At 40.3% G+C, this 19,322-nt stretch overlaps 2 protein-coding genes across 12 annotated transcripts in view; one reads left to right on the forward strand and one right to left on the reverse strand.

Moving 5' to 3' along the window:
• The first annotated feature begins 89 nt into the window (after window positions 1-89).
• On the forward strand, window positions 90-16,407 carry ZFYVE21 (zinc finger FYVE-type containing 21). Of its 6 annotated transcripts, XR_004357621.1 has the most exons (9): window positions 291-429; window positions 5,930-5,980; window positions 7,750-7,918; window positions 9,480-9,555; window positions 10,287-10,378; window positions 11,215-11,268; window positions 12,754-12,896; window positions 13,731-13,919; window positions 15,841-16,407. XR_004357621.1 is itself a non-coding variant. In XM_032691202.1 (8 exons), the coding sequence occupies exons 2-8, from the start codon at window positions 5,942-5,944 to the stop codon at window positions 13,764-13,766; spliced, it is 609 nt and encodes a 202-aa protein (XP_032547093.1). In that variant the 5' UTR covers window positions 90-172; window positions 5,930-5,941; the 3' UTR covers window positions 13,767-14,493. The 6 variants fall into 6 exon arrangements, 5 of the variants coding, with proteins under 5 accessions (XP_032547093.1, XP_032547090.1, XP_032547089.1 ...); XM_032691202.1 differs by lacking the exons at window positions 291-429; window positions 15,841-16,407 and adding an exon at window positions 90-172 and having other exon boundaries at window positions 13,731-14,493; XM_032691198.1 differs by lacking the exon at window positions 15,841-16,407 and having other exon boundaries at window positions 288-429; window positions 13,731-14,493.
• The window catches only part of PPP1R13B (protein phosphatase 1 regulatory subunit 13B), a 70,871-nt gene continuing 66,120 nt past the window's right edge, over window positions 14,572-19,322 (reverse strand). For all 6 annotated transcript variants that reach the window (XM_032691185.1, XM_032691186.1, XM_032691184.1 and 3 more), the window contains 4 exons: window positions 19,131-19,264; window positions 18,250-18,416; window positions 17,246-17,445; window positions 14,572-16,359 (listed from right to left, as the gene is read on the reverse strand). In XM_032691185.1, coding sequence (XP_032547076.1) covers window positions 16,318-16,359; window positions 17,246-17,445; window positions 18,250-18,416; window positions 19,131-19,264 — 543 coding nt within the window. In that variant the 3' untranslated portion in view covers window positions 14,572-16,317. The remainder of the gene's footprint in view (window positions 16,360-17,245; window positions 17,446-18,249; window positions 18,417-19,130; window positions 19,265-19,322) is intronic.

The following is a 19,322-nucleotide window of genomic DNA, read 5'->3' on the forward strand; positions in this document are numbered from 1 at the left end:
GCCCGCTCGGGGAGCGGCTGCGGCGCCTCCCCCAACGCTGAACTCGGGGGGGCGCGGCCGAGGCGCCCGCGCGCTTCGCTTCCGGGTTGTGGTGCCGAAGGGGCGGGGCGGGAACAACGCGCCCGCCTCAAGCCCTCAAGCGACACGCGATTGGCTGGGGCGCTCATCTCCGGTAGGCGGGACGCTGGCAGTTCGCTCTTCCTATTGGTAGGACGCCGTGTCCGTCCCGCGGGACCGCCCGACCATTGGCCAGCGGGGGTGCCCGTCCCGCGGCCGAGCGGCGGCCGCGGCGGCGCGCGGGGGAAGATGTCGGGCGGCGACGCCAAGAAGCTGGTGCGGTCCCCGAGCGGGCTGCGCATGGTGCCCGAGCACCGCGCCGCCCGCAGCCCCTTCGGCCTCGACGAGCCGCCGTGGGTGCCCGACAAGGAGGTATCGCCGCGGGCGGGGGTGCCGCACTTCCCTTTCCCCTTCCTTCCCCCCTCTTTTTATTTCTCGTGCGTTAATAGATTAAAGGGCGCAAGGCTGGGGCTGTCACTCGTTCTTCAGGGGCGTTGCGGCCCCATCACAAAAATTAGCGACTTACTGAGTTAAAAGTATCGCGATCTGAGCAGCGTTGCTTTAAATGCTTATAAAGGTTGTTCTGAAGGCTTTAAGTGCTTACGAAGGTGATTCTGAAGGCTCTGTAAATGTAAAAGTAATTATACAACGTGTTAAGGCGATAAGGCTGAGTTAGAACAGCCCTTCTGGCTCCCGGTGCGAATGTTCGTGGTGTTAAACAAGCGCTGGACAACTTAAGACTGTTTTAGTTGACTTTGCTTTTAAACACCGAGTAAACAGTGTGATCGTGATATTATATCCAATTTCATCTAATATGCGCTATTCGTTGCCAGTCCCCACAGCCAGATGATAACGCAACATAGAACCGATTGTTTGTTTATTTATTTATTCTGCGGTGTGGACACACGCCAGTGCGTTTAAATGTGACCGGAATGGAGATTTATTTTAGATGAGCCAACGTGAATTTAAGCCCGGAGTCACCAAACAAAGCCATTCTTTGGCAGATACGGACGTGGCTGGTCTGTTTTGTGTGGGAACATTGTGTCCTCCCTTGGCTAGGAACGAGGAGGAAAGATTTTTTTACTCTACCTGGCGTCTCTTGAGGCAGAAAGTTCTGTGTAAAAGTAATAATTAATAATTCTGGAGACTCGCTCTGCCAGCACAGCTTCTACATCTCAGGCCCACCTGAGCTGCCATAAGGGGGATGAGCAGTAAATCAGCTGCTGGTTTTGTCTGAAATAACAACCCTTTTTTGGGAAGTGACTTTTTCGATTTATTTTAATAAACAAGCGATCTGCTGCAATACCTAATGTGAGTTTCCTCAAGTTATTCTCTTCCATGCTTAGAAAACCCATCACTAGCAGCTGTTTTCTGTCTTATATGCAAGACAGCTGTTTTCTGTCTTATGAGTAAAATAAGATAAATTTTCAGTGGCTGGAGCAGGGTGTCCTTGGAAGTCTGGGCTGAGCTGCCCAGATTCCCACCCAGCTGGCACCGTATGTGCTCTGGGGCTCTGGGTGTGCTGCAGGTCGGGTGTGTGTTTATCTGTGAGCTTGTAGCAAAGTCTGAGCAGTTATTGTGCAAGTGCCTTCCCTTTGTGCTTTGCTTCTGCTGTGTAGGTGAGTTGCTGCACCCCTGTGCACTCACCTGGGCCACCTGGAAACTTGATTCTTGACAGATATCATTTGTGTAACAGTTAAATTGAAACTGGTTTTCTCCTTGACCTTCTGAAATGCAGTTTAGCATGTCAGTAGTTCTTGCTTATAGCAGGCTGGTTACATTAAGGAAAGCAAGGCACTTAAAACTCAGTCTAATACACAGACCCATCTTAATTCTACTAGAGGTTGTTTGAGGGTTGTAGTAGGGTTTATTTAAACTAGTTGGATATATTTAGAGAACTAAGTCTGTATATTTTAGAGGCATCAGTCTGATGTGTGTTGTTAGTTTGAATTTTATGTTACAGTTGTACTGCAGGTATTCATTCCCCTTAAAGTTCAGCTTTTCCCCATAATCTCCTGGTCTGATGGTGTTGAATTGTGACTGAATGTCATCTTTGCATCAGGGTCAGTAATATTTGCTGTTGAGAGGAAGCATCCTACGGGCAAATGTTTTAAGTGCATTTGTTAATGCCAGATTAAGAATATGAATTGTTATTTTGTAACTAGTTATTTTACTAGATTTCATAAAGAATTTTGAAGTTCTGAAATTGTCTTGGTTAACAATTGCCAAATGTGTTACAAACATTTCCCTCAAAGAAAGCAGGTATGTGATACACAGGGAAGCTTAGAAACACCATGTTTTTGCTAAAGAATGAAGTTTAAAAAGACAGTGTTATCTAGTTAATGAATTAGTTGAGAACTATTGATCTTGTTACCATGTCAGACATAATTAAAAACTGTCTTCGTCCGAGACAAGACCTTGACTGGTACTAGACAGTGCTAATCTGTTTTTTCAAATCCATTGGCTTCTGCTGTGCAGCCAGTAGCACTCACTAACTCAGTAGCTTTATTTTTCTTATGCAGGGAGAGTCTACCCTCTTGTTTTTTTGAAATTAAGGTCACCCATGACTTATGGCAGTTAGTTTTGTGAAGCTTATATAGCATTGAAATATAATTCAAGTTATTAATTTTATGTCACAAGATTATACAGTCTTAAAATATCAGTTAGTTTGAGGAATTTGGAGTCTAAGACTGAAGCAGGACTATTGAAAACTTTGCTTTTGGTAGTCTTCTTTGTAATACAGATAGAGAACTGAGGTGGATAATATTATGAACATCTGTGCTGAGCATCATTAAACTTGAGACAGAGCTTAAAATGCTGGTCACTGCCTGTGTCTTTTCTGACTCGGAATTTCTTTGTAAATCACCAGCAGAGCTCAGCTGGTGATGTTTCTATTAAGGAAATCTTGGACTAGAAATCGAGTGAAGTTTGTCAGTTTGGCTGCAGCGGTGGCCAGACCTCGTGACATCCAGCTGTGCACCAGATGCTTCCACGGCTGGGGAACACTGTGTGCTGCACGGGAACTCACAGATGTGGTGAGAGTGATTCCCTGGGGTTCCTCAGTCGCTGCAGGAGGGAACTGAGCTTCCCAGAGCAGGGCCCTCCCTTGGCTCGGGCTCTCTGAGGTGGCTCTGGTTGTGTGGCAGAGCTGCCCCTGGGGTGCTGGTGGACTTGGGCAGCTGCAGTATCAGAAAGCACCACGAGCTGTATCTGGCCCGAGTTCCCTTGTGCCGTTTCCCCCGCTGGCACCATCTGCTTTGGGCAGGCGTGTTCCTGGCTGGGATTTGGGCAGCTCCTGAACTTCCACGTTTGCAGAGGTTCGCTGTGTTAACGAGCTGAACCAGGTGTTCCTGTGCATCACTTCTTGAAACGCTGTGTTATTAGGTATGCAAATAAAGCATGTGAAGTGTAACTATAACTTCCTGTCCATCTGTGGGAGTCTCACCTCTGGTTGGATCCGTGGTATTATGAAAATCAGTTACCACACTTGAGCAAACACCTGAGAAATTCTACTCTATTTGTAATGAACCAGCTCTCGGTATTTTTAAATTAATGCCAAGATGCAACAACTGTTGGATGCTCTTCCATTTTCCTCTTGCTAAATGAAGTAATCTGATATCAGTATTAGTGGCTGATTGTACGTGAAATGAATATACTTGTGACGTAATTTTTTTTTTCTTTTTTTATGTCTTTTTGTTTGAAGATATGAAAAGTAACTTGGACATTGTGCTTCCTTCCCTCTAAACGTGATAAAACCCCTTCAAGCAATAAAGCTTAATTCAATACTTGTCACTCTCTAATTCTGTCAGTGTACGAATGAATATGAAAAAATCACCTTTCAGGATATTCTACAATAAAGGTCTTGTCCCAGGCAAAGCCGAAGTTGATATTATGCAAATGGATTCACTTGGTTCTGGTTACTTAAAGCAGAAATGCCCTTAAGGAACAGTGTATTGAACCTGCTTGTGTCAGAACATTTTCCTAGGAAGATCCTGTTCTGCAGTGCCAACTGCCATATGCCATTTTATCAGGCAGGGCTATCATCATGGGTCTGGAATTCAGAAATATTTTTCTATAGGGTTTGTGTTAAATAAGAGGATGGGTAATTCGACTTCTTCCTGAGAAGGACTTGTATGTTGAGCATAACATTGTGTATGAAATCTAAGTAGGACAGTATTTGTAAGAGTTTGGGTTTTGGGTTTTTTCTGTAGTTTGTGACTTGTGCTTTCTGCATTTTGCCAAAACACAAATAAAAAGACCGAAACCAATAAAAACAAACAAACAAAAAACGTCACCATGCAAACCCAACCAAAAAACCTCTCACTTGTTCACATTAAGTATACCAAAATTCTTGCCAGGTCCAGCTCCCAGACAAGCTACACATCAAAAATTAAGACAGTCAAGATCAGTGTAGAGTAGAACCAGGTATTAGCTGTCTGAGTTACAGACATGAAACCTGCTTGGTGGTTGGATGCCTTAGCTCTGTGTGTGTTATTTGAGACGGTTCAGGAACATTTCTAGTTCTCTTTTGTGTGGGATTTAGAAACAGCTTGTTGTAACAAATTCTACAAGTAGCTGTTGATGTTCCCTTACAGTGACTGCCGTTACTCTCTAATGTGTTAAATGTCTGTTTAGACATAAGAACATTTCATGTAAACTATTGCCAATTATTAACAAGCTTACACTTCAGAAGAACATGAAAGTTTCTAGAGAATTTTTAATTTAGCTGCTGTAATTTTTTTTTACCATAGTTGTTGAACTTGTGACTGATTGAGTATCTGCTGGAGCAAAAGTCCCCCTATAGAAGCTGTTGTAACTTGAAGGGATTTATAGAAAAAAGGGTTAAATATTGAAATATGTTAATTAAAGGCCAAGGGTGATTACTGTGTTCTTAGCAAATAGCACCTGCTTATCTTAGGGCATGTGTTTAAGATGACATTCTGCTGTAGTCTGAGATAGTCTGGTTTAGGTGTTTCAGTTTGTAGAGTTAACAACTTACTACAGGATCTAACCAGGTTCTCCTGGGTCAGATGTCAGGCACAATTTTGAATTAGTATTTGCAAGTCTAGAAATAATTGCACTATAAGCCTTGGAAAGTAGGTTTTGATACGGTGGATAAAAATATGTAAAATCTTGTTGAAAATCCAGTGATCTAATTGCTGAGTATCAGCTCTTTCATAAGTGACTTTTATACAGAAAAATCTGATTGTTCTGCGGTCACTGATCAGTCCTGGTAGTTTAAACAATGAAAATTGTCACCCCTTAAACTCTGCTTAGTTGTGAGAGAGAAACTCCTTCAATTTTTTTCTGGTATTTCTTTTGGGAGGAGTGTGGGTGTAAGCTTGTTTTAGGAAAGAGATATTTCAGGAAGTGAATTCTTGTAGCTGGAATAAAAATTAGGTCTTGGTGGCTTGGAAGAAAACCAAGTATCTCCTAGCATGTTTCAAAAATGTGTGAGTACTGAGAGCATTAAAATACATAAACAATGTTTTAGAGAGTCAGCAGAGCATCACAGGATAAAATGGTGAGGACAAAAACTTCTATAAAAATGGTTGACTCTAGAATATAGCACTGTCTGGATAGCCAAACATTGTCAAGCATGGTAAGTACTTCTGAGATGTAGTTTTGCCTGCTGGCAAGATGCACTATTCCTAAGGGGGAAGTTTGGCAGCTGTTTTGGTCTTACAAGTGGGGATGACATTACTTTGCTACAATCAATATTAAATGAAAGCCATCCATGGTGGAAAGATAAGGGATAGAAATTTATTGGAGGTGTTTCTTTATAAGGAATAATATAAAGCTCATTCTTTGTATATGGTGGTAGAATTAAAAGTTTAGAAATTTTTTAATCTTAATATGTACTGTTTTGCAGTGCCCAAGATGTATGCAGTGTGATACAAAATTTGACTTCATAACTAGAAAGGTAAGAGAAATCAATGAAACTTAAAGCAGTAACTGTTGCAAAATACTAATATGGACTTATTTTGAGTTAAATGTAGAGGATTTCAGTTGAATACCCTGCAAAGTGTGATGTAACTTAGTTTTTCTTTCTGTTCTGCCTTTTCTGAGTAGAGTCCTTCTTGGTTTTGGTTCTGTTTCTTTGCAAAGCTTCTTGTTGCTCACTGTGTAATACAAGGGTTTTTTCTAAATTACTGGGTACCTGCAGGATTTATAGTCAAAGGAAGAGTGCTGGAGTGGGCTGTTAACATCAGTACTGACATACCACCGAAATCAACTAATTCAGTTGTGTTTGGGGAGAAAAATTAGTTGAGGAAATGTAATGTTTTCAGGAATAATGAATTGTAGTCTTACATTAAAGAACCGTATTGTTAAAATGTAAAGAACCAAAACTCAGATTTTCCTTCTGTTCTAAAAGTAAACCAGGATTTATCTTAGGTTTGGAATAGAGAATCTAAAAGTAAGCCAGGATTTATCTTGGGTTTGGAATAGAGAATTTCTGATTAAAGTAGAAAGTGTAAACTACATAATTAGTATGTATCTCACTGCGTGAAAACACTAACATTAGAGTAATTATGTTCATTACATACCAGCAAGCAGATCACTGTAGAATGCTACTGGTGTGCAGAATATGACATGGAGAAGGAAAGTACTCTCCCAGAAAAGGCCAGCAATGATTTTTAGGAGGGAATATCGTTCCTTTGTATAACTACATTGACACTCTTTTAGCATGCCCTTGTGAAAGTGAAGAAAGATGGGGAAGCGTGACTTGTAGTGCAGTGACAAAGTCAATATTTTTTATTTATTATTTGGAGGGAGATGGAAGGAGAAATTTTAAACCAGACACACTGATACCAGATAACAGGCTACTGTATTTTACTTGTGTTACTTTTGGGAAGCAATTGCAGGCAGCCCTGGGAAATAGGTACTCCAGAGAATTTTGCGTTCGGAAGGAAAGCCTAACACTGACCAAAATTGCACTGTATCAGTTCCTTGTATCAAACTGCTCAGGCTTGCTTTGAGTCACAAATTAGTTCCTGCTTGCCTGGGAATACTTGTTCTGTCACGAGAACTTGCATCAGGAAGATCTGCTGGCACTGTCACACCCCACGAGTGATCTGGAGCACAAGCCACTTGTTGCAGATTTAAGAGCTGTGAAACACATTGCAATACTTGTTCTGGTTTTGCAACTTCATTGGTTTTGTACTCTGCTGCCTGATATTTCTGATAAAGGAATAGCTTTAGGTTCTCAGTATGAAGATTTTTATCTTTTTTTCCTTGGGAGAAACTTGAGAATAAGTTTTAAAAGAGAAGAATAATATCTTCAGTTGAAGAAGAATAGGGACTTCAGTTGAACTTTCCCGAGATCTTTGCTTGGAAGTAAGAAGGGACCTGGAAATCACTCTTGGGTTTTTATTGACAGTGAGGTGAAGGATTTGCTGGACACTGGAGAAGCCCTTTCCTCTCTGGTCTGCTTCAGAGACATCTTTACAAGAGTGCCAGCAAAGGCTTAAAGTGCTGCTGTTCATGCCATACTCAGTCCTTTGTGTTCAATCTACAGAGATTTCTTTCTGCCCCTTTAGCACTTACATTTCCTTTACCTGTCCCTCAGCCTGTATCTTTCACACCTGAGAAACTGTTGGGGAGGACGAGGCGTAACATAGTAACCTTATCAAATCATCCCCTCCTAGTTTCCTTTGTAAATAAATAAGCAAAACGTTCTCTCCTGCTCAGCATCACTGCCGGAGGTGTGGGAAGTGTTTCTGTGACAAGTGCTGCAGCAAAAAAGTGCCTCTGCCTCGCATGTGCTTTGTGGATCCCGTGCGCCAGTGCGCGGAGTGTGCCCTGGTCTCCCAGAAGGAAACGGAGTTCTACGACAAACAGCTCAAAGTGCTCATGAATGGTAAGGACCCCGTGGACAGATGAGCTGTTGGATCTCCCTTGTGTTTATTCAAATTCTGATAAACAGTAAGAGTAACGCCTCTCGTCCAACAAGCTGCGGTTTTGTCTCCTTCTTGTCGTGCACCTTGTTTGGCAGGTAACAATTCTGTGTTACAGGTTTATTTAGAGAGAGGTTCACGCTTCTTAGAAGTGTTTACAGCACGCTTCTTAGAAATGTTTACACCTCTCAGTTTATACTTTTTGGTCTTTAAAAACAGTGATTTAGTTAAAGACAAATTTTTAATGCCTGTGAGAACAAATGTGTATGCAGTTGGCCTTTTCCTTGAAATAATGTGTCTTTTAGCCATATTCCTGCATCTATTTAGCCATTAAATAAGGATGAAAAATACTTTAGAGTAGAGAATAGTTTAATATTTTTGAACAAGATACAGTGCTTGTTTCAAGCTTCATCTGAGAGCTTTGATCTTGCCTGTGGCCTACAGCTGTGGTTGATGGCAGATCATCATGAGTGGCCAATTTTCCATAGGATTAAAACTACATGCAGTATAGCAATTCGTGCTCCAGTTACATTAAGAAAGCTGAATCTTCAGTTTTTAAACTATTCTGTGATCCTTGAGTGCCTCAGCATGATGCCAGTGTGCATCCTGGGTAAGCTAAGCCCCACGTCTGATGAGCATGGATACTCCTGGGGAGATGCCGAGATCAGAAGGGAGTGTGTTCATCCCTGTAGCACACAAATCGTTCTTCACTCTCCTTTGCCATAGGGGTGTAGACAAGTTTTCAAACAATGTCTTCTAAACTGAGGACTTTTTTTTATAAAGTGTGTCCTGTTTGCCTTCACATTCTGCTGTTCAAGTCTGAAGTTGTTCCTGACTTGCTGTAGAGTTTGTGTCATTTTCTCATTTCCCAGACCAGCAGTATTGGGATGAGGTAACACAGGGACCATGAGGCATGGAAGAAATAAAGGGGTTAGGTGTGTAGGCTGCTTGAAGTTATGAATCACTTCTCTAATGTAGCAACGATGATTTTCCCCATGTCAAAGCAGTTTTGAGGGGGAAGAAACACAACATGAAGGCTAAAGTTCACTGCCCTCACAGCAAGACTGAGCCAGCCTTCAGTAATGAAAAAGAGATTTCTTTGCTGTTTATTAAGCATAGAACTGAAGGTCATGTCCTGCTATTAGATTGTTCTTTTTTTTTTTGTTTTGAATACTGAAACAATAGCTTATGTTATGATGACCACATAGGGTCTTTAATTGCCTGTCTTTGCCACCTCCAGTTCTCTTCTGATTTTTAAAAGATTCATATTAGATATCACATGCATTTCTACAGCATGTGGGAGAAATTACATAGCATGTGTGAAAGGTCCCGTGATTCAGAACATGATAATTAAAGATGAGATTTTTATACTTGAGTGTTCTGCTGATGTTAATCAGTTTAACATTTCAATTACTCTATTTCACCCAATTTTGTGAATTAGTAGGTAAAAATTAGTTATCCTTTTTGATACTTGAATGTTCCTTCTTGAACTCTGCATTAGAATACTGAATCATTTCTTCCCAGGTGCTACATTCTTTGTAACTCTTGGAACATCTGATAAATCTGAACTCATGGTTTGTCGACTTTCCAGCAACCAGAGGTAAGAAAGAAATTGCACTTGTAAACTGTAGTATTGTTGTACTTACAGCTCTATTATTATCTGATACCCTAAAGAAACTATAAGAGTAATATGCTCTGAGGATATTGGAGAGAGTAATCAGATGGAAAGGATAGATTTATTTATCTGACGTTACTGGAGTCAGTTTGTTAGAATTTATTAGGGCTGTGGATCAGAATGCCTTGGAAAGGTGGATCTCCACTCACTGATAATGCCTCTTGGTGCCACTGGAATACAGTGTTTTTGCCACCTAATAGGGGATCACAGGAAGCAGGGGCAGGGAAAAGTCTGTAGGCACTGAAAAAAGCTTGTTTTGGAATGATTCTAACACTACACCATATTGTTTAGCATTACAACCAAAGCATTACTTTGGTCATCCCCTGTAATTTGGTTAACTAGACCACTTTGGACTCTGTTAACTTTTTCCTCTGGACCTTTGGAAGAATAAAATTTTGGAATAAAAGAAGAGCTTTTAATATTTTGGACAGGTCTCCTGGCAAACAGAACTATAGGTTTTGTGGGGTTATTTTCCTAAAACTGAAGAACTTAAATGAAAAGTAATACTTCCTGCTTGATTTCTTTCCCTCCTCACCCCAAAGAACACATAAACAGCGTCACTGAGAGATTATGTTTATTTTTGTTTCCTTTGATTTCGACTTGATATTGTAGAAAAAAAATTATTTTTTTAAAAAAGTTTTTCTTCTGTTATGTAGATACCTGGTTTTGGATGGAGACAGCCACTATGAAATTGAAATTATACAGATTTCAACAGTTCAGATACTTACAGAGGGATTTACTCCTGGAGGTAAATTTTTCATTTAATATAAATGAACTATTTAGAAAAAAATGTGAAGTTATAATTATTGTTTGAACTAGACAGTGCAGTTCAAGGTTATTGGTAACTTCAATGTAACTGTGTTAATTACAGCTGCTCTCAGAATAGAGTGCAGTGTGTGAAACCCTGTCCATGTGGCTACTGGGATTTTGGGGAAAACCTAAGAATTGAGAAATTCCTTTACAGCTGTAATATGGGACAGTCTCTCAATAAACCTGAGTAGGGGTGGTCATCATCTGTTCAGATCCTTTCTCTTGGCTAAATACAAATGTCTGTTGATTTAAAAGCTCATAGGAGGAAACTGTAGTCTTTGGTATTAGCCTTTTCCATTTCAGAATCCAGCTGGGATTTCTCTTCTGCTGGTACAAGCAGTTGTTAGGAGAGTGGAACTGTGGGGGAAAAAAAATAGTTAAACTATGCTTTTTAAATTTCATTCAAGATGAAGGGGTGGCCAAGTGAAACTGGTAACATCTGTATTGGAGTGCAGCTACTTACTGCCTCATCTCTTACCAGATTTTAGAGTATTTCAGGATGAACTTGAATATGATTTGACTGAAATGAGAACAAACAAGGTCAGGAGTTTCAATAATTGTACTTTATCAACACCTCTGTCACTGCTGGGTTTTTCTAATTGCATAGCCTGTCTGTGCAGTATTCAGTCAGTGCAGCATGTTAACTTTAATAAACTTACCTTGGTATTCAAATCAACCAGATGTGCTGCTGAGTCACTTAATGCTTTAATTCCTTGTTCACTACTCTTCTGACTGCTTTATCTTTTTTCTGCCTGCCTTCCTTCTTGATGGTAGAAAAAGATATTCACACTTACACCAGCCTTCTGGAGAGCCAGCCTGTTACTGAAGGTATCAGCAGTGCCTTTGAGCGTGACTCACCTCAGCATGTTGGAATGACCCCCCCCACATCTCCCTGCAGTGCTGTTTATTTGCGTGATCTGTAGCTGCTGTTCAGTTTGAGTTGTGTTCAAATCTGAGGTGCATCTGTTCCTTTCCATCTGTCTGTTTATTAAACCAAGAATGAATGTTTTGTAACACTTCGGAGGAGAACTAAAGCACTCAGGGCCTTCTTTAGACCAAGTGAACTGTTGTCCATGCTGGAAGGGAGAAGGGAAAATGAGAAATAGTATATATATATATATATATATATATATAGTATATATAGTACAGTGTTACACACCACCTGCTTTAACAAGTGTGCCGAATTGGGTATACCAGAAATGAAAAATATACTCCCTGCGTGCTGTCCAGAAAGGCTTTGCACTGGAACTGTTAATTAATGGCTTGCTTTTACATATTTTTAAAAGAAAGAAGACTTCTTATCATGCAAGGTGTGTTCTGCCTGACTCAGTAATGTCCTGAAGTGCCAGACATGGGCAAACTAGTCAAGGCTGTAGGTGTTTATTTCCACTGATTTAAACAGTCCCTTAATCTGTTATTCTGACTGGCAGATGCAGGGGAGCAAGTGATGAAGTTGAATTTCCATTTAGCCTCAGAGAGGAGCAAATAGCTACTTTGATAAACCCTGCTGTGGGCTTCTGATTGGATTGGTTAGACTGAGACTGTGATTTGTTTGGCTCCTCAGATATTGCAGTAACAGCCTTCGGGAGCCCTCTCACGCAGACACTTAAAAAAAAGAGCTTTGCAAAGTGGCTGTGTGTGCTGGTGCTGCTCCTGGGGCTTAGTTTATGCTCCACTGCTGCAGGAAGTAATGATAATGAAGCATGGCATTCTGAAAGCTCTTGTTTAATTTGTGTATTTTTGCTTTGGTTTATCTTCATCTCTGCATCCAGAGTAGGAGAGATACAAACGTCTGTTGTGCTATTGTCAGAGCAGCTTCTTCTGTAGCAATTTCCTTCAGGAAGTAAATTTGTCAGCTGTTATCTGGTCTTGCATAAGCATCTCTCTCAACCTTTGCCAGGTTTGGAGGGATTTCTGACTGCTGTGCCAGACTCTGTATCCAGCTTTGCCATCAAAGTGGATACTAGTAGCTCATCTTACAGACTGCAGGCTACAGTGTGAAACTGTAGTATCACGTCTTAACATGATAGTAAATCATGAGGGTGTTCTCGGTGTTTGTTGCTTCACCTGATGGCTTATGCAGGTTCTGCCTCAGTAAGAATTAAAGTTTTGAGGCTGCAGGTTCCACTGCCTGGCACTACCAGCCGTGGTCACAACCTCCTTGGATACAGCAGCTGTTGGTGCACCTGCAGCTGGTTGTGCTTTGAACTGAGCAATGAGCATGTTTCTGCAAACATGCTTATGAGCTGGAAGAAGTTGTTTTACTTAGCTGGCAAAACCTGTTGCTGTTCAAGATGTTATTTCTCTTTCCAGGAGGCAACACTCGTGCCATAGGTATGATTCTGCAGTACAAGGTACCTGGGTCGGAGGAGGTAACGCAGATGAAATTCACTGCTGGTGAGGACTTCAACTGTAACAGGAAGCTGTCAGCAAGTTGGCTGGCAGCTATGCATAAGGTAAGCACAGCAGCCAAAACTTGGAGAAGGCTTAGAAGAAAATCTTTACATGGGGTGTTTAGTAGCAGTAAAGAGAGCAGGCTGCCTTAGGAGTATTTCTGTTATTTTTTTATTAAGGGCTTAAGGGCCTCATTGCTTAGAAAACAGAACCTAGGGATGGCTGTAGTGAACATGACTTGAGATTTATGCTCAGATAGTTGAAGAAGTTATGCACTCTAAAGGATTTTCCAAGATCTTATGTATATCATTAGATGAAAAGAAGTAGGAATTAGACTTTAAAGTTCCTTAGGATTTTGTTTCTGGCTGATGAATGTGCATTATGAAATACTCTTTTGAACCTAAATTCAGCTAATTGTTTTTACTGCTTTATGAAGGCTCAAAGACATTGTTGATTTTTGAAAACAGAAGACTTTAATCTTTTGCTGTTAGGCCCTGTATGGGTAATGAAGAGTCATATTTCCTAAGTCAAAGTTATGGTGGAAAAAACCAAAGCCACACCAACTTCATTCATCTGATCAGTTGCTCATCAGAACTGTAACTTGTAAGGTGCCTGCACAGGCAGGTGTGTGTGGCTGTTTGCTGCTTTATTGCCATTGTTGAGCTCCCCAGTTTTCCCAACCCCAGCATTTACCTCTGTTCAGCCCAGTGTGTTCAAACTTTCTATTGCCATGAAAGTGCATTCAGTACTTCCTGAATGCTAGGTGGAAGAAAATGGAGGAAGAATTTAAAGCCTTGGATTTAAAGGAGATTTTTGGAGGGGTAAAAAAAGGAGATCAGGTGGCTGCAAGTGAAAGTTCAGTTAACAAAATGACATTTTGCCCTGATGTTTGTTAGGCAACAAAGCTTCTCTATGAGTCCCGGGACCAGTGAGAACTGCAGACTTGGCCTCCTGAGGGAAGACACAGACACCAGCCTCCACAGACCTGCCTCTCACTTTTTGCTGATTTGACAGCTGGAAATATTTGCTGTTCTTGACTCTCTCATTCCAGTGTGGTTCATTATGTAAGAACTGGCAAATGCAATGTGAGTATTTTTTGAACCATGAGTATTCACGGTAGTGTGCAATATGTATACAGTTAATGCTTTAAACAGCCTCATCTTTTAAGACTTTGTATATTTTGTTAAGCCTTTCCTGGCACTTAATATGAAAGTGACCTGCACTACAGCTAATGTACAGCACAACTTTTATAGTAACAATTATGTAAACTGTTTGCTACAGAAAGCAAACAAATGTGTATGTCTCTTCTGCAGAGAATAGCTTTTGGGTATAGATCTCAGGTTTTTTCCCTCTATCCAAATGTTTAAAATCAATGTACAAAAAAAATCTGCCTTAGATATGATTTTATAGAAATCACTTGGGTTTTTTTAAACATTTCATTTTAGACATCTAAATATTTCACCAAATACCACCAAATTTGACTTACATGAACATGACCTTGAAACTTCACTTCTGTAATAAATAAGCTTCCAGAATAATTTTTAGTTTTGTATTTTCTTTTTTGGTAACTAGCTTTTGTTAATCTAACTGTAATACTATCAAAATTGTATACAACTTAATGTACAAATATGAATAAATTAATTCACTTATTTAAAAAAATGAAGTGATGCTTAATTTTGTAATATAAAACTTCTTTAGTGATGGATACTGTGGTCTCTGAACTCTGAAACTTTCAACTTTTTATAAACAGCACTTCAATTTAATGCTAAATTAATTAATTTGTCACACTTGGAACACTGGAATACTAGTGTAAGGAGGTTTCAAAAGCATCTAGCAAGTCCTTTTCAGTGCAGCTCGTAAAAAACAATGAGGAAAGGTGAGTTTACAGCTAAAACCTGGCAAGCTACAGTTAGTGTTCTCATGCAGACTGTGACCAAAGCCACGTCTGCTGCTGTGACCTCTATAAAGAGAGTGGAAAATGCAGCCATGCCTTAGCAGTACTTTATTGTGCACATTTACATGTTCTCTGAATTAGTGTATCATAGGCTCTTGAAATCATCACATTCATGTAGCAAATTCTTCAACAATAATACCCTTTCACTTTTCACCACAATATATACAGTTAATGCTAACCTGTGGTAAAAGCAAGTTACAGCACTGCAGAAATGGATATATAAATTATACACAGAACTTGTACATGAAGAGTTAATCAAATTGCATACTGTTAAATGGGATAAAATTACAAGAAATATGGCTAAAACTTATAATGGGAGATTCAAAATATACTTTTGGTATATAAAATCATGTACAATTAAAACTCCAGTGAAGTGCCTGTTTGTGGATTTTTCTTTTTTTGCTTGAAACTACAATGTAGTGGAACAGGTTATTGCATAACTTGCCTTGGCAGCAGGTGTAGGCTGCCAAGAACCACAGAAACTGTCCTCAAATAAGCTATTGCCTTTCTTAAATCCTTCTCTACACCTTGTTTCTTTCTCCTCCTTGTCTTGGCATCTACACGACCCTCTTCCTACTTCTGTCCCATCCTTCATATTTTCTTCTAGACTGACTCAGGCAGACTTCAGCTGACACAGTATAACCCTCACCAGACTCTTACCCTTTTCAACTATTGCACTTTCATCCCTGCAGACGTACAAATCCTTTAGGCTGCTGCAACTTCAGTACTAACTGTTCTGTCCAGGCTGGACAAGCTCAGGTGGTTAGTAGGGAAACCTTTACATTTGTAGAGGTAACACCAGTGCTGTAGGCTGAATAATAAGAAAATAAAACACCACGTGAGATACTGTGTAGGGACTTTGAGAAGTGTATAAATACTGTTGTTTTTGTTAGTTCTCTAGCTTGATTCTAAATGCAAATAATGCAAGATGCTAGACTAGGTAAAGCTTTTGTTGGGGTTGTCCAGACTAGGATTTAAGTGTTTAGCATGTTGCCACCTAAAATCCTAGCCCACATCAAGCTTTGGTAACTACTTAATTATGCATGTAACAGGTGAAGATCTCGTGTCCTAGAACCCAAAGAGCTGATTGGTAATGAGAACTCAACATTCACTGGTATTGAACAAAATATCCAAAATCCTGACGTGGGACAGTTGCTGTGGGGGGGGTTGGAGCAAACGGGACAGCGCATCTGCACTCCGCGAGTGACACCTCTGAACATGGAACACAAGAAAGCTCCTGCCACGGAACTTTGACTCAAAACACTGCGTTAGACGAGAGTTGGCGCAACACTGTAGGTAGTGGAGGTATCGCTCTCCTCATCAGTGGTGGGTCACATAGAAACGATCCTCATTTACAAACTGCAGATCTTGAAAGTCGTGGAGGCTGTCCATTTAACAAGAGAAAGCACCATTAAAACTAAATATCATAGTTTTATTTCTCTGTGTGAAATGATCAAAAATGATGGCTCCAGTGTATGTTTTAAGTTTCCAGTTACCAGCACGGTATTGCACTGTTGTAACAACTGAATTCAAGCAAGGGTTCGCTGTCGAGGTTTTATTCGTGGATATAACTAAAAAAAACAGAATAAAAATATTAGGCTTTGCATGGTTAATACCAACTTAAATAATTTTTAACCAAAGGGTAGTTACTAACAAGAACTGAGTGATGAAGTGTTTTGGGGGGTGAGATTTTTGTAAGCTACAGTATGTTCTTAGGCATCTTCTGAAAAACTAAACCAGAAGCAGCAGGAGGCCAAGGATTGACTTATTCCTGCCAAGAGGAGCAACGTCGCTGCTCTGAAAATGACCTGGTGCATTTAGATCAAGATCCACACTAGAGAAAGGATGCTTTTACATAAGTAAAAGAACTCCCTGTTGAGCACTTGAGAGAACTTATTTCCTGCTCTGCAAGGTTCCCTTATGCATTTCACCCTCTGTAGCTCTCTGCTTGGTCGCTTTACATTCCTGGTCCCTGATGACAACTGTGTTCCATCTGACTGAGAGCAGCATAAACGACTTGCCCACAGTTGTCATCTTCAAGGCTCTTTCCTGCTTTAAACTCACACATACTTATGTTCTTATCTTGTGCTAGGTACTAAAAACCTTCCCAAAGAACTTTCTGTGCCAAGGCTTCAAGCTGCCTAATACAGCCACCACACTTTCCATAAGGGCTCTATGTTTTAGCCAAGGGGGGAAAAAAAATCCCATTAAACCATGAACTGTATTAAATATACTAAATTGCCAAATGAAAACCAGCACTAATCTAACAGTAGCCTCTCCTTTTTGTTTACAATGGCACAGAGGCCAGAGAGAATAAGGATAATCTGCTTTGCACCACTTCATAGTGATATATCCAGAGGATGCACAGAGGGATTCTGACCAAAGATCCATCTTGTGTTCCTCCTTCAGGTGCAAGAAAAAATATAGAAGGGAGAGGGTGACTTAAGAAGAACTTACCCCAAGGAGGTTTTTAGGCACATAGCCTTCTTTGTCATTGAGGCGGGCCCACCACCACTCTGTTTCATTGTCATCCTTGCGCCTTAGAATAGTGATGGCATCACCCTCGTGGAACGACAACTCGTCATTGTTCTGGGCTTCGTAATCCCACAGGGCATACACCACCCCTTTATTCATCACTCCCAGCTTCTCTTGCACTCCTGTTAACAACAGATTGGAGAGCACACTCGATGGTAAAATAGCCTGGTTTTGTCCTCTTGAGATTTTTAGTATTGACACAGTGGCCCAAATATTAGTCTCCTATTAATAAAATTTCATGAACGGTTTTCAGCACTTCCATGGTGAAATGCTGTCAGAAATTTCACTGCATGATAGAACCAAATCTTGCAGAATAGTTTAGAGCATGAGGTCTTTCTCTTATTATATAGGTAATGGAAACTGCTTCCTACAGCAGGCCTTGTACAGAAACACTTGAGGTTTTTGAAAATCACACAATGTCAGATATACAGAACCTTAATGAAGCTTGCATACTCTGATGGAAATTAAATATTTGTCTGCTCCATCAAAGTGCTTTTCTGGCAAAATATCTCTTAGTAACTAAACACATTCTGTAAGTTAATTATTCATAAAGTACACTTGTTTCTTCATGTGATCTGCTAGAAATTTGTGCATCTGGAAGTTGCAATATTTCTGTGAAAACACTTGACAACTCGCTGTTACTGTCAAAACCTCCCCGTGGAAGCGTTTCCTTGAAATAAAGCCAAATCAAAACTTCAAAAATCTGTAACATTAGATTTTGCCTGTGAAGTAACTGAAAAACCAGAAGGACTAAGAGCAACATCATAACAAAAAGACAATTCTGTTTTTAGCGCTTTGAAAGCACAGGCACATGATGGGCCATATCATCATGGGGCCTAAGCAGATGTTTCATGCAGATCAGAGAGACAAAACAGGATGAATGTTAGAAAAGCTAAAAGAGTTTGTAAGGCAGTGTCACAGCTTACCATACAAGAACTGGGAACACTGAATATAACCTTCTTCCATCTCCTCACACTTGTCTGCAGCAGTTTCTATATCACTTATAGTTGAAGCAAAAATAGCTGCCCCAGATTCAACCAGTAGTTTACAGAGATGAACACTATTGCAAGAAGCAGCACAATGCAAGGGTGTCCTGAAATAAAGCAAAAAAATGTACATCTGAAAAAATAAATGTCCATGAATCCTAATTACTTTGTCTTGCAACGTAGAGCCTGTCTATTTTGAAAGGAAGTTGCTCTTTATGATTATTGTATGTTTATGCATTGTCCAAAACTTGTCAAGCAACTGGGGTGGATTCCAAGATTTACCTGACTCCAGTAAAGCCAAGCATTCTAATATAGATGATAGCAAAAATACTGATTTTCACAGCTTACAGAGCTGCTGGGTATAAAAGGGTATTTTCCAATACAAGAAAACCTGAAAGGTAAAAACCAAGGTGAGGGTTCACATGCCCTCCCCAAACACTTCAGGAATGCTACAGCTACCTGTAAGGCGAGACTCTTCAAGAACACCAAAATCTGTGGTGGGTTCCACGGTGATGAAACTTAATTAAATTAACTTCTGTCATTGGTTATTTACAGTTTAATTATTTCACCATCTGAACAAGAAATGCAACTATACCACTAATTAAAGCCAAACTGTAGTCTAGTTTATGATTTAAGTGTGTGTGCTGCGGAGTTGAACACAGTGTAACTTTGCATTTGAGTTCACCTCTACCCAGAGCTTAGAAAGTTTGCTTGGCATAAAGGGGAAGGAAATTGTTGCCAAAAGAGGACTAGACTAAATTTTGAATGTGCATCCAGATGGTTTTTCTCCCAGATGCTGGGTTAAAAGTCTTGACACTTACCACCCATCGCTATCTGCTGCATTTACATTTACACCAAAATCAAGCAGGAACTTCACAATGTGGTGATGACCAGCACACACTGCATTATGCAAAGGTGTAATTCCTTCGTCGTTTGGTTTACTGGGATCATCAACCTGTTGAAAACATAAAATAGTTCAGCACTTTCTTTTTTCTAATTGTGGAATGAGGTTG

Source organism: Chiroxiphia lanceolata, chromosome 6 (genome assembly GCF_009829145.1).
Source record: "Chiroxiphia lanceolata isolate bChiLan1 chromosome 6, bChiLan1.pri, whole genome shotgun sequence".
Classification (NCBI taxonomy): domain Eukaryota; kingdom Metazoa; phylum Chordata; class Aves; order Passeriformes; family Pipridae; genus Chiroxiphia; species Chiroxiphia lanceolata.